The sequence below is a fragment of the Oryx dammah genome, unplaced genomic scaffold, assembly GCF_014754425.2.
Source record: "Oryx dammah isolate SB20612 unplaced genomic scaffold, SCBI_Odam_1.1 HiC_scaffold_22, whole genome shotgun sequence".
NCBI lineage: Eukaryota > Metazoa > Chordata > Mammalia > Artiodactyla > Bovidae > Oryx > Oryx dammah.
Genome location: NW_024070206.1, coordinates 16,154,779 through 16,168,991, shown reverse-complemented (window position 1 = coordinate 16,168,991; position 14,213 = coordinate 16,154,779). Strand labels below are relative to the sequence as shown.

General features: G+C 39.2%; 1 protein-coding gene across 2 annotated transcripts in view; it reads right to left on the bottom strand.

The window, feature by feature from the left end:
- EPG5 (ectopic P-granules autophagy protein 5 homolog) overlaps positions 1 to 14,213 on the bottom strand; it is a 129,632-nt gene that overhangs the window by 88,033 nt on the left and 27,386 nt on the right. For both annotated transcript variants that reach the window (XM_040264562.1, XM_040264563.1), the window contains exons 11-16: positions 13,969 to 14,126; positions 12,757 to 12,911; positions 10,788 to 10,928; positions 4,647 to 4,811; positions 2,935 to 3,054; positions 2,001 to 2,260 (exon numbers count right to left, since the gene is read on the bottom strand). In XM_040264562.1, the coding sequence (XP_040120496.1) occupies positions 2,001 to 2,260; positions 2,935 to 3,054; positions 4,647 to 4,811; positions 10,788 to 10,928; positions 12,757 to 12,911; positions 13,969 to 14,126 (999 nt within the window). The remainder of the gene's footprint in view (positions 1 to 2,000; positions 2,261 to 2,934; positions 3,055 to 4,646; positions 4,812 to 10,787; positions 10,929 to 12,756; positions 12,912 to 13,968; positions 14,127 to 14,213) is intronic.

Below are 14,213 nucleotides of genomic sequence, written 5' to 3'. Positions count from 1 at the left end.
CAGATGTACAGAATGGACTTGTGGACAGAGCAGGGGAAGGAGAGGGAGGGACAAACTGAGAAAGCAGTACTGATGTACACACACTATCATGTGTGAAACAGAGAGCTAGTGGGAAGCTGCTCTAAGACACAGGGAGCCCAGCCTGGGCTCTGTGATGACCCAGAGCGGTGGGATGGTGGAAGGGGAGGGAGGCTCAGTAGGGAAGGGAGATATCTTATATATATATAATTATGACTGATTTGTGCCGTTGTACGACAGAAACCAACACAACATTGTAAAGCAATGTTCCTCTAGTTAAAAAAATTTTTTTAAATCGTTATGCTGTACACCTTAAACTTACAGACTGCTGTATAAATTATCTCAATAAAACTAGAACGAAAAAAAAAATAAAGAACTATCTATGAAGCAGAAGTTCTGGAGACACAAAGATACAAGACATGCCCCGAGCACGCCCCTACCATCAGGAAACAGAGCCCCTTGAGGAGGAGGGGGAAGTGATCGCGCATTAATATGGTGAGCATACTCCTCAAGGGCACAGGTGCTGCAGGGCAAGATCTTCAACACCGGGTGCACTGATCACCGGCGGAAGATGAGCATCACCACTCTGCTCCTTAGCCCAGGGCGTCTTCTCTAATTAAGACTCCTCCCCACAGCTTAGCTCCTCCATGATGGTACCCTGCTCTGGTGAGCTCTCTTTCTTTTACCTTTTCTCTGCCCATACTCAAGAAGTTCTCAGTCTAAGCTGCACATTAAGAATCACCTGGAGAACTGGCCCCCAGAACAATGAGATCAGGATTCTCACTCTCTTCCCCATATTGGTAATCAGAATCACCAGAAAGGTGATTCTAAAGGGTGGTCAAGGTTAAGAACCAGTGCTCTACTTGTATCATCCAGCCCATGATCAGGTCTTCCCCGGTGGCTCAGACGGTAAAGAATCTGCCTGCAATGCGGGAGACCTCGGTTCCATCCCTGGGTTGGGAAGATCCCCTGGAGAAGGGAAGGGCTACCCACTCCGGTATTCTGCCTAGAGAATTCCATGGACAGAGGAGCCAGGCGGGCTACAGTCCAATATGTCATAAAGAACAGACACAATTGAGTGATTTTCACAGCCCATGATTATATTGTTCAGTACTGCCAATTGTTCTGTATCTCTCCTACTTCATAGTGTAGGCTGAACACTAACAGCTCATAGGACAACTGGCATCCCACTGAAAATATACTGACTGGGCAGTAACATATTGAACTCAGATGCTAAAAAGGTGCTACAGTTAATTTAAAACACAAGAATCACCAAGTATAGGTAAAAGAGGTTTCAGAAAAATTGACAGGCTAGAAAAAATTAATACACTGTAGGAAAATGATCTTTAAAGAAAAGGATTTTTAACCAACTCAATATTCATGCCTTCAGTCACTTACTGTATCAGATTCAGTCTTCATCACTACGGATTATTAAAAGACAAATATGATTCCTGAGTCCTAACCCCATAGAATATCTTCAGTAAAATTAAACAGACCCCTACATTACACTGTGATAAATACTATAATGGAAGAAACCGACACAGCTACGGGCTCATACAAAAGAAGCACTTGACTTGATCAGGCAGTCCATCCCTTTGGTGGGCTTAGCCCTCCAGCTAGGAAGCCTGAGTTGGGCTGCCATCACTTGAAATAAAACTCAGTACAGGTGACCACCTGTTTTTATTTGGTCATTATTCTGAGGAAGAGACTCTGTCTACTGCTCACATAAACATCCCAGTCTGGGTGACAGGTATAACTCTCTTCATAATGCACCCAGCTGATTTTCTGTCACAAATCCATCCTACATGAATTTGGGCAGCATTTACCCTTGATAAGCTATTAATTGAGGCTTATCATTTGACCCTGATTACCCCTAGACAGATTTGAATGAGGCCTCAGACCTTGGGATATGAAAAATGAAGTTGGGGGAAGCACTGAATACAAGGTTCAGCAATCCTAGAAGTTCAACCCAAACACTGTACCTGTGGCCCACAGCCGTCATAGCTAAGGCCAGATAACAGCCAATGGGCATGCCCGCCTTCACAGCCTTCAAGAGAGGATGAAACGTGGGTGACTCTGTCATTTCTGGCACAGTGCTGGAGAAGGGAACAGCTGCACAATTCTGGTGTATTCCATAATCATTTTTGTGCAGTTTTAACCTCAAAATCAAGTTCCAGGCCCACTGGTTAAATGAGGTCTCAGGTGTCTCTCCATATCGAACGATACTGGCCAAATATGAAACCTAAAACAATTATTTATTTTAAACCACATTGTTCACATAACCATTAAATTAGTAAGCTCACCCATCCATCTCTCTTTGTGATCAATAATGCCCTCAAAAGAAAAGACACAATGCTTACTGATACTCAGTGTTTATAGCACTAAATTAAAGCATTTCTCACTCACAGCTGAACACTTCTGCTTATTTGCTAGTCACTTTGTGAACCTGATCAGGGTCAGCTCAAGCAAGAGTAATAATATGAAAGTTGGTATGCAACGAATGGTGTGCTGGTAAATAAATTTAACAAGAAGTTGGAGTTTAGGGGCTCATTTATAGGGTTTGCCAATTCTGGTAGTTAAAAAGAAAAAAACAACACCCACCATGGTCAACTTCAAGCACCACAGATTAACAGTAAGGCTTCAGAGTTCTTAAAAATGTAATAATCAGTTCTCCCGAGCCAGTACAAGCCAGCACCAGCCCACCACTGTAGATCAACTCAAATTCCACAATATTAATATGGTCATATATAGACTACTTCTTAAAGAAAAATCTTTCTTCACCCATAGAACTCAATTTCAATATCTGAAATTGCCAGAAATGTTCTTAGGAAACCTAAGAGTAAATACTGTAATTTTAACCACCCAAGTCATTTGTAATAAAGACTTATGTCCTTAATACAGAAAAGAAGGAAATACCTGCTTCATACTTTCAGAAAGAAGCCCAGCATATGGTTTCTGTGCAAGGTACTTCTGGTACGCTTCAAGAATCATTAAAGCGATTTCAGCATGGACTGCTTGATCCAGATGAAGGGACACCTTTTAAAGAGAAAAATAACCACAAACATGTCATCTTGATTTTTTTTGTTGTCATACCTTTGAACTGAAAGATTACTTAGGCTAAAAAAAGAAATCCTGGATGCAGAAGCTAAATCTTCCAAAGCTCACATTCCTAAATAATGAAATTATAAAACGGCAATAGCAAAAAAAATTTTAATCTTTAAAGAACCACTACACTGCACCAGTTATGTGTGAATCTGAATCATTACCAACTCCAGTTATAAAAGGTATCTTTGAATGCAACTCCCAATCCCCATTCTAAAATCTCTATAAATACTTTAGGTTACAAGTTTAAAGGCATTGTTAAGAATCAGGAAGATGTTAAATAAGAAGGTAATAATTTAAGTCTGTATTCCCTTTTCTTCTGTCATCAGTGAAAATATTAAACATACTCAACGACACAGGTAAAATACTCCTTTAGGAGCTTGAAGTTGCCTACCAATTCTCCCACCCAATCTTCCTTTGCATCTGACATAATACATTCCTTAATCCTCTCAGAGAAGAGGACTTTCCAAACACTAAGAAAAGAGCAAGGAGACACTCATGAGGACTGGACTCTGTATGCAGCTCTCTGGGAGAGGAGGGTGGGGGCTTCTGTTTACAAGTCAGAGAAGGTGAAGGTGGAAAAGAGTCTCCTGCAGCCCTCACTGACCAGCACTTGAGGGAAGACCCAGCTGAGCCCATGAGCAGACCAGATGGTTAGGGACGCGCTGGGGAGAAAGCTCCCTGGCTTCAGGTTCCCCATCTGTACAAAAGGGGTCATTTTCACACCACCACACCACCATGACTGCAAGGACTAGGTGACTTGCTCAGAACAAAAGCTGGCAGACGGGGCTGAGTTCTCTTCCCTTTCCCTTTAAAATATTTAAATATTTTGATCAAGGAGCTAACTAACAAGGCCTGGGTAAAAAGGGAGGAAGATTTTGACAGAATTCCTTGACATGGCATCTTTGGAGACATGATAGGTAGCAAACTCTTGATAATAATAACTGCCACCACTAAGACCCTGGCATGTGCCAAGAACATGTTTCATGTGTCCCAGCTTGCTGAAACCTTACAGCAACCTTCTGAGGTAAGCCTGTTAGTGTGATGTTTACAGAAGAACAACTGAGGCCCAGGGAGTTCAGGAAGCTTGCTCACGGTCACACAAACAGGAGGTAGCAGAGCTGGGATCAGAAATCAGGCAGGCTGGCTCAGAGCTCAGGCTCTTAACCAGCGCAGAGTGTTCTGGAAGATAAGTCGGGCAGTGACACACAATACAAAATTAAGAGGAAGGAAGACCAGAGGCAGGAGAGGCAATTAGGAGGAACTGCAGTAAACACCCAGAAATACAACAGAAACAAATGATCCAAGGAATAAGGGAAGTATTTTCAGTGTGGAGCAATTTATCTTCACTTATAGGATGCTCACTCTGCAAAACAGAACTCAATTAGAAGAGATCCTAAATTCTGAAACAGCTAAGAAAATCTGCAGGTCTTGCAAATGACGTTTAAAAACGTTAATGTCTGAGAAAATCTTTCCTTAAAACTGATGTGTGTGGACAGTCTTTAGGGAAGGTTTTTAACACATACCTGTTCACCAAATCCCCAATTCAGACCTTCTAGAATAACACAGGCCAATTTATTCTTCACCGATGCCAGGTTATAATTCAATAACCAATCCCGAATCACAGCTATCTCAGAGGCAGAAGGTCGCCAAAGATACAAAGGTAGTTCTTTAAACAAGTATAAAGAAACCTTATTTAAAAGAAAAATTATAATAATTAAAATCAAAAATTAAGGACAATCCTATATTACTACAATACTACATTATTACAGTGCTTACAAAAAGTTTTCTCCAAAAGGAAGTGGGGTTTTGTTTTTTAGACAATGAAATGAACAACTAGATCAAATGAATATAAATACTAATGATACACCAAAAGCACATTTTGCAATCCTCTGTAAAGGTCAAGCTGTTTTTCCTATGTAACTGGTGAAAAGAGAAGGTAAAAGTCACTCAGTCATGTTCAACTCTTTGCCAGACCAGAATACTGGAGTCAGTAGCCAGCCATTCCCTTCTCCAGGGGATCTTCCCAACCCAAGGATCAGACCCAGGTCTCCCACATTGCAGGTGGATTCTTTATCAGCTGAGACACTAGGGAAGTCCCTGTAAAATGGTATGCTGCTGCTGTTAAGTCGCTTCAGTCGTGTCCAACTGCGCGACCCCAGAGACGGCAGCCCACCAGGCTCCCCTGTCCCTGGGATTCTCCAGGCAAGAATATTGGAATGGGTTGCCATTTCCTTCTCCAATGCATGGAAGTGAAAAGTGAAAGTGAAGTCGCTCAGTCGTGTCCGACTCCTAGCAACCCCATGGACTACAGCCCACCAGGCTCCTCCGTCCATGGGATTTTCCAGGCAAGAGTACTGGAGTGGGGTACCATTGGTATATTTCCATTTTAAAAAAATCACTACAGTAAGATTCAAATTTAAAGTCATGATAAATCAGCAGAAAGGCATTCATTTTACAAAAAAACTTAGCACTTCAAATAATTATTTCTCCTGTGGCATTTAAAAAATTATTTCTATTAGCTTTAAAGCATTCCAGGAAGTAGAAACAAGAAATGGATAGGGGTAAAGATAAGACAAGATCAACCAAGAGCTGCTATTTGTAAAAACTGGATGACACAGAAATTTATTATACTCTTCTCTACTCTTTATATACTTGAAAAATTCTGTACAAAAATCCACAGCACCACTTGTCAATAACAAATCCATGTGCAAAGTAAGATAGAATTGGGTTCACTTAATACGGTCTGCTTTAAGTAAGAATGATCAGAAGAGCAGTTAATTTTATAATGTCTAGAACAGTGCTGTCCAAAGGAAATCTAAAGCAAGCCATAAATGTATTTTAATTTTTCTAACAGTCATTTTTAAAAGTCAAAAGAAGCAAGCAAAATTAATTCTAACAACATATTTCATTTAATCCAATATGTCCAAAACAGTATTCCCACATCATTACAAAAGATTACTGAGATATGTTATTCTTCCGTTCATATTAAGTCTTAAGAAACCCCGGGAGTATCTTACACTCACAGCACATCATAATTTGGATGAGACATATTTCAAGGGCTCTATAGTCACATAGGCTTAGTGGTTACTCTATTGAACAACTCAGCTCAGAACATAGATCCTAGCATTTTTCAGGTTCCTACACTGTTCCATATTGGAGGCAAAACAAAATTTGAAAGACTAGAAGGAATGAATTTGAAAGACTTTTTCTTTCCTTTGCATGTGCAGTATGTGTGTGTGTACTTAGCTAAATTTTCATAAGGATTTGTAATAAAGGTCTTGAATAAATGAATAAAACAGTAACCTAAGCAATCTAACACATACAAAAATTTCTTCTTTAGCTTGTAAGCCTCTGACAAAAAGAACAAAATAATGGTACCAGAAGAATGAGTATAGCAAAAAGATCTGTCCAGAAAAGCACCTATGTCCAGTCACACAAAATAATAGTGTAACATATATCCACCCATCAAGAGTGAAAGTGAATTAACCAAGAAAGACCTCATGGACATTAAAAAGTTAAAAAGGGACTGTTACAAAAACTCTATGGCCAGTAAATTCAACTGGTTAGAAATGGGAAAATCCCTTTAAAAATATAAATTACCAAAACTGACTCAGAAAAAAAAAAACTACCTGCTTAAAATTTTCAATTTGTTATCAAAACATATCCCACAAAGAAAACCCAAGACCCAGATAACTTTGCTGGTAAATGCTATCAAACATTCCAGGAAGAATTCTAGCAATCTTACGAAAACTCTTTCAAATAATAGAAGAGGAGGAAATGCTTTCCAACTCGTATTACAAGGCCAACATGACCCTAAAACAAAAATCTAACAAAATAAAATTATAGATCAATATTTGCCATGAATCCACAATAAACAATAGCAAATTGAACCTAGTAACACATAAAAAGATTAATATACTAGGATTGAGTGGGTTTTATTTTAGGAAACGATGGTTCAACATTTGAAAATCAGTCAATGTAATTCATCATTTTAACAGAAAAAAGGATAAAAATCACAGAAGCATCTCAGTGAATGAAGAAAAAACAACTAAATACCCATGCATGAAAAAAGAAATTTCAGCAAACTACAAATATAAATTTCTCAGTCTACCAGAGAGTATAAATGAAAAGCCTACAGCTAGCATGATACTTCATGGGGAACTTTGGAACCTTTTCTGTTATGATAAGGAACATGGTACTTTTACTACCTCTATTTCATACTGGAATGAATGAAAGATCTAGCTCATTCAATAAAGCAAAAAAAAAGAAATGATTAAACAGGAAGAATCCTAGTAAGAATTCCCAACAAAACAGAATTTAAAGAATGCATTTTAAAATATATTTATGCTTTCACTGAAAGTCAAAAGATCACTAATTTTACCTGAAGAGGATATTAGGAAGATGATTTCACTAACAAAAGCAGAATGTTTCAAATTATTAAAAAATACCAAGAGAAAAATATTTATCAATTTTCAGGCTGTCATCAAAACTTATCTGAATTCTGTACTTTGAGATGTCCCCAAGGGCTTGGCCCTTATCAACAACTATTCGTAACCCAGGGTGATTTCCACACATCTATAGCACAAATGACTTTTCCTCTCCTGCTGGGCCTCTAGAACAAAGTTACGTTCAGACACACCCCAACTGTGTCAGTGAAAGTTTAGGTCCACAGTTCATTCCCAGACTCTGAAGCTTGAAAGCTGATTTCAGCCTAGTCCAAGGTCACAGCAAAAATATTCAAAGCCATCATATTCATCTGAAGGCAAGGGGGATTAAACAAGTTCCTCCAAAAATGTCAGTGAGTTTAATGAACATAAAAGAACCACATGTATAAAGAGAGTGGGGGGCATCTTTTATAAGATGTTCTCTAAAGAACATTATGGTTCTAATTTGCACACTTACAGCTAAGCATATTTCTGAGCACAATTATTACTGAAAGTATTATGGACCCAATTAAAAATGTCGCTGCTGCTGCTGCTGCTAAGTCGCTTCAGTCGTGTCCGACTCTGTGCGACCCCATAGACAGCAGCCCACCAGGATCTGCCGTCCCTGGGATTCTCCAGGCAAGAACACTGGAGTGGGTTGCCATTTCCTTCTCCAATGCATCAAAGTGAAAAGTGAAAGTGAAGTTTCTCAGTCATGTCTGACTCCTAGCAACCCCATGGATTGCAGCCTACCAGGCTCCTCTGTCCATGGGATTTTCTAGGCAAGAGTACTAGAGTGGGGTGCCATTGCCTTCTCTGATTAAAAATGTTAGGTGTGGCCAAACCCAGGGGAAAAAAAAAAAACGTGTCACATAAAGATTATGAACTCAATCAAACTGAAACACTCACATGACCCACTGTAGATTTTCTTGGAAGACATTCCATTAGATGACCACTCAAAAAGGAGCAACCAAAAACTTGCTCTTTGCAAACTCAAAGAAACAGAAAGTAGAATGCTGGCTGCCAGGAGCTGAGAAGGGACGAGGAAATAGTGTTTAATGGGTACACAATCTGTTTTACAAGATGAAAGAGTTCTGTGGATGGATGGTGTTGATGGTAGGTAGCAAAACAATGTGAATGTATTTAATACCACTAAACTTAAAAATGGTTAATATCATGGTTTATGTTGTGTATAATTTGGTGGTGGTGGTGGTTTAGTCACCAAGTAGTGTCTGACTCTGTGTGACCCCATGGACTGTAGCCCCCCAGCTTCCTCTGTCCAATTTCCAAAGCAAGAGTACTGGAGGGGATTGCCACTTCCTTCTCCAGGGGACCTTCCTGTCCCAGGGATCAAACCCACATCTCCTGCATTGTAGGTGGATTCTTTACCGCTGAGCCACCAGGGAAGCTGTGTATAATTTACCATAATTAAATCTCTCTTAATGTAAAAAAAAAGTAACATATACTTTTCCAAGTAAACAATGATATAGCCTTTATTCTTCAGTTAGGGAAAAAAAAGTCTTATAAACAATCTGTCATTAAATTTGCTCACTCATGAGTGTGATGAAGTACAATAGTTATCCATCATCTATCCTGCAGGAATGATGCAACAACTATAAGGTAAAGGCCCTGTGCAAATATAAGCCCAGAGAAAAACACTATAACTTTAAACATTCCTCCTAAGGTTACCACACATGACTACCTGCCATTAGAGAAATTCACTCATTACAGCCTTATTATACTTGATGAAGAAAATCTTCAGTAAGTATATATTTTTGAAAATGATACACTCAAACAATAGAATACTACTTAGTCATTAAAACGGATGGACTACTGACATATGCTACAACATGGATGGGCCTGGAAAACATTATGCTAAGTGAGAGAAGCCCGTCACAAATGATCAGATATTCCGTAATTCCATTTATATAAAATGTCCAGAATAGGTAAATGTATAGAGACAGGTTTCTCAGCTCAGTGGTAAAGAATCCACCTGCCAATGCAGGAGATACGGGTTTGATCCCTGGCTCGGGAAGATCCCTGGAGAAGGAAATGGCAACCTACTCTAGTATTCTCATCTGGGAAATCCCGGGGACAGAGAAGCCTAGTGGGCTGTAGTCCATAGGGGTCACAAAAGGTCAGACATGACTTAGTGACTAAACAACAAAAATAGAAAATAGGTTGTGGTCACTCAGGGCTGAAGGGGATGGAAGTCTGACAGCTAACTGGTATGTGATTTTGTTCTGAGGCAATGAAAATGTTCTAAAATTGACTGGTGATATGTATACCTATCTGTGAATATACTAAGAACCACTGACTTGTACACTTTAAATAGATGAATTATATTATATGTGAATTATATTGCAATAAAACTTTTTAAAAACTACATAAAGATTACAAAAGGGATTGTGACAAATGACAGAACTAGATGATATACATCTTGCTCAACTTAAACTTTTACTTTTAATTTTGTTTTTGATTGATTTAAAGCAGGTCTTCTTTCTTAAGAGTTGTTTCCACCAAGAAAAATAATAAGAATTATGAAAGTAAAGCAAAAGTATGAAATAAAAACTATGGATTACTGTTAGGCTCTAATTAAAAGCCTGTGGATTTCCCTAGGGGTCCAGTGGTTAAGAATCCGTCTGCCAATGCAGCGGACATGGGTTTGACCCCTGGTCCAGGAAGATTTCACATGCCACAGGGCAACCAAGCCCGTGTGCCACCACCACGAGCCAGCACTCTAGAGCCTGTAAGCCGCACCCACTGGGCTGACGAGCTGCAAATACTGAAGCTGGCACAGCTACAGCCTATGCGCTGCAACAAGAGAAGCCATCACAATGAGGAGCCCACGGACCACAGCGAGAGAGCAGCCCCCGCTCACCACAACTAGAGGAAGCCCGAGTGCAGCAACGAAGACCCAGTGCAGCCAAAAATAAGTTAAAAAGAAAATAATAAAAACTTCTTTGAAGGAGGTGGGAAGTCACTTTGCAGAGATTAAGAGAAACAATCCAGTTTTTTATAAGCAGCAGCTATGCCCAAGCAGGCACAGAGCCTGTGACTCAGTAAATGCTCTCTTTACTCTCTTGTACCCACGCCTCAGCCATCCCAACAACTATTTTTGTATCCCAGTAACTATTTTTCCATCCCAGTAACTATTTTTCCCACTGCTCCAATACTACTCCAGGGTTCAAATTAAACAACAACAACAAAGGGGGGGACCAACAAAATCAGTGCTCTTACCATTCCAACCTGGTCAATGGTGTCTTGAACTCTATCCAGAAGGACAGAAATTATCTCAGGATGAACAGCTGTGATGGCCCCTAAAAGCTCTCGACCAACCTTTGAAAAAGTTTCTCGGGTGGACAGGGTGACGTAAGACACCTAGTGGGAACGTGGAGAGATGGCATTTTTAAAACCAAGCATCAATTAAAAAAAAAAAAAAATGTTTTTCATACTTTATTTAGAATGTTTTCAAGTAAAGTATCAGAAAAAATCTCAGATTGAGGCTTGGTTCACACCATGATCAAAAGGATGCCAAAAGTTCAGAGAGCATTGTGTCTATCCTGAGTCTGGAAGGTGGCAGGAGGGACTGGAGAAGAAAGACAACCTACAATGCTAACAGTGACTTCTAGTGCTGGATTCAGAAACACACACCAGTGTCTTCAGAGCAATTAAAATAGTCCCTTCATAGTAAAACTTTTCTAAATTTGAGGAAACCAATAAAATTATGAAAATCAGAATGCATTTCCTGGAAATATCTATTCTCTCTCAAAAAAAAAGAGAGAGACAGAGATCCTCTATCAGAAAAGCTCCTAACGCATCAATGTTTAGACTTCCCTGGCAGGCCAGTGGTTACGACTCTCTGCTTCTATTGCAGGGGGCGCAGGTTGATCCCTGGGAACTAAGATCCCACATGCCATGCAGCACAGCCAAAAAATAATAATAATAGTCAATATTTACCAACTCTTCTTAAACAATGGGTTCAAAACTACAAGACACAACCCATTCATGCCAATGGCCAGCAGTTTGGGTGGTGTTGTTGTTGCTGTTTTTTAACACAATGGGACAGAACAGAAAAGTAAGAAAGTAGAATAAAATAGAACAGGAAAATGTGAGAATGCATAACTACTAATTCAATTTGATACATGTGTATACACACACACAACACACACAGGATCAGAATGCAGTTTTTACTGTGAGAACTGGTCAGAACACTTGAACCGTCATTCAAGAGCATAAATAATACTTTAGTAATGTTATCTTGAGAAAGCCACTTAATATATATGAAAATATACATTCTCCCCTCAGTTTTTGCAGATTATAAAGATAGTGTGGAATTTCAGATCCATCTAGGCCTTAATCGCATGCAGGGCTACTTACAAAGAACAATAATGGGAACAGCTTATTAGCATATTTGATTCTGGAAAAGAACTTTAGATTACCCAGTCTGTCATTCTCAAACTGTAGTATTGAGGGGGATGATAATAAATCTTCAGACATAATTTTTACTTATATTGGAAGAAATTTTTTATGAAGGAAACAGATAAACGACAGCCTATGGTGAAAATGTACATTATATACACACACACACACATACAAAACTCCAAATTATATTTTGGTAACCACTTGAGTTATGTCCCTCAACACAAGGGGTCTAAAGTTCATTCTCTTCCACCCTTAAGGGTGGCTGGGTGAAAAAGTAAAGAAAGCAAGGATCTCATCTCATCCTGTCATTTCACAGATAAAGAAACTGAAGCCCAGAGCGATACGGTATCTTCTCTGATGTGAGATGGGCAACGAGGAGCAGAGTTAAAACAAAGCCAGATGATCTAACTCTGGGTTCAGTATTATTTCCATCATCTCAGCTAAGTAGTGGGGGGAAGCCAGGTTTCCATGTTCCTGGCAGGCTCAGAGGAGTGGAAATGAGGAAGGCGGGGCAGACGGACAGAGAGTATAAAAACTACAAATGTCAGGCTGTGCCAGACTGTCTATTCCTTACCAAAACTCACACATCAAATGAAAAGAGATAGCATGGAGAAATGGGATGGGTATGATTCATGTTTTCAGTACTACTTACAGACCATCTTCTTCCACAAGTGCAGACAAAATGAGGCTGTCACATTTTTTTAAAGTGACCCCAAAGGAATCAATGGATGGGCAAACCAAAAGCAAATGTTTTTAGCTCATTTCTGAAACTTAATATTCTAACCTCATATATCTCCAGAACAATAATTTTTATGAAGTCTTCATCCACATTGGTTCTTCTGGCCTGAGCCATCTGAGCAAAAGTAGTTAGAAGGCAAATCTCTTCCGAGCTATTCATGGAAGAAAGGCACTTCTCAAAGTTCACAAAATGTTCAGGGTCTGCAAGTCCAAGAATATTAAAGTGGGGAGAGAATAAACATATGTCACTTTAGTTACTCTTTCAGAGATAAATAAGATATAAAACTAAAAGATATTAAGAAATATTTAAAGATAGAAAACATCTTCATTCCAGAATGGATTTCTACAGGCATTAGGAAGAAGGCTGGACCAGTTGAAATTCCAACTCTAAATATAATGTTGGCTTAGGCAACATTTAAAAAGTCTCAGTTTCCTAATCTGTCTCTAAAGGTTATTTAAGATCAGATGCTATGTGACTGGTCAAGAGCTTTATCAACTGCAAAGCCCTGCTACTGTCACTGAGCAAGACATCCTCAGCAAGACACCTGGTAATTGTCAGCCAAATGAAGGACAACTCTATTAACAAAAACTGATAAGACTAGCAAACTACTCAGTACCAACATGCATTTCACACAAAAGACATCTGCTTATAAATGAAAATTTGGGGCAAGAAATTAGCTATAATCATGACTGAAATACTGATGAACAGGATTAACAATATCTATATTTTTGTCTATTTCTCAGAGAATGCTCTGTAAGCAATATTACATTTTGTCACTAGAGGGCAGTCTTGATAAACAGTATTGCCACATATGACAGAAAACTAAAGGCTTCAAAGGCAAAACTCTGTAGAGGGAAGAAAATACTCTTTAAAAAATATACTCCCTGTGGAACTTTTCACAGTAAGAAAGCAACAAGCCAATAATTCCTTTCATATGTTTACACATTTGAGAAATCAAACATAGTTCATCAAATTTCCAGTATTATCAAAATATCCATAGGGTATTAACAACTCAATTTTCATTTCCTATCTCCAAACTGGGTTCATTATAGAATTTACTCTTCAGAGCATTTGAAGAATAATGAAAATTGGAATCATCATTCTAATAAGTCAAAACAAAGCAAAATTAAATTTCAAAATGATTACACATGAGTACACAGAGTTAAACATCTGCTACTCCTTCTAAAAGCAGAAAGAAACAAGCCATGAAGAGAAGAGGCACATGAGACAGAGAGGCGGATGCTGGCGCGGCTGTACCTTGGAGGCGTTTCTTGCCCTCAGCAGGCAGGAGGGCAGCACTGAGCTTGTCCAGATTCCCGCTTTCCACCTGATGCATGAGGTAGAAGAGCTTCCAGAGCATCTGGACAGACAGTGTCCCAAAGGGCATTTCTGACATAAACAGCCAAATGCCAAGTCTGCATGTGTTAAGAAAAGCAGGAATAATTTCATGTATCAGTCAACTTTACCATATTGAGAAAGGAGGCAAAAAAAATTCTTAAATT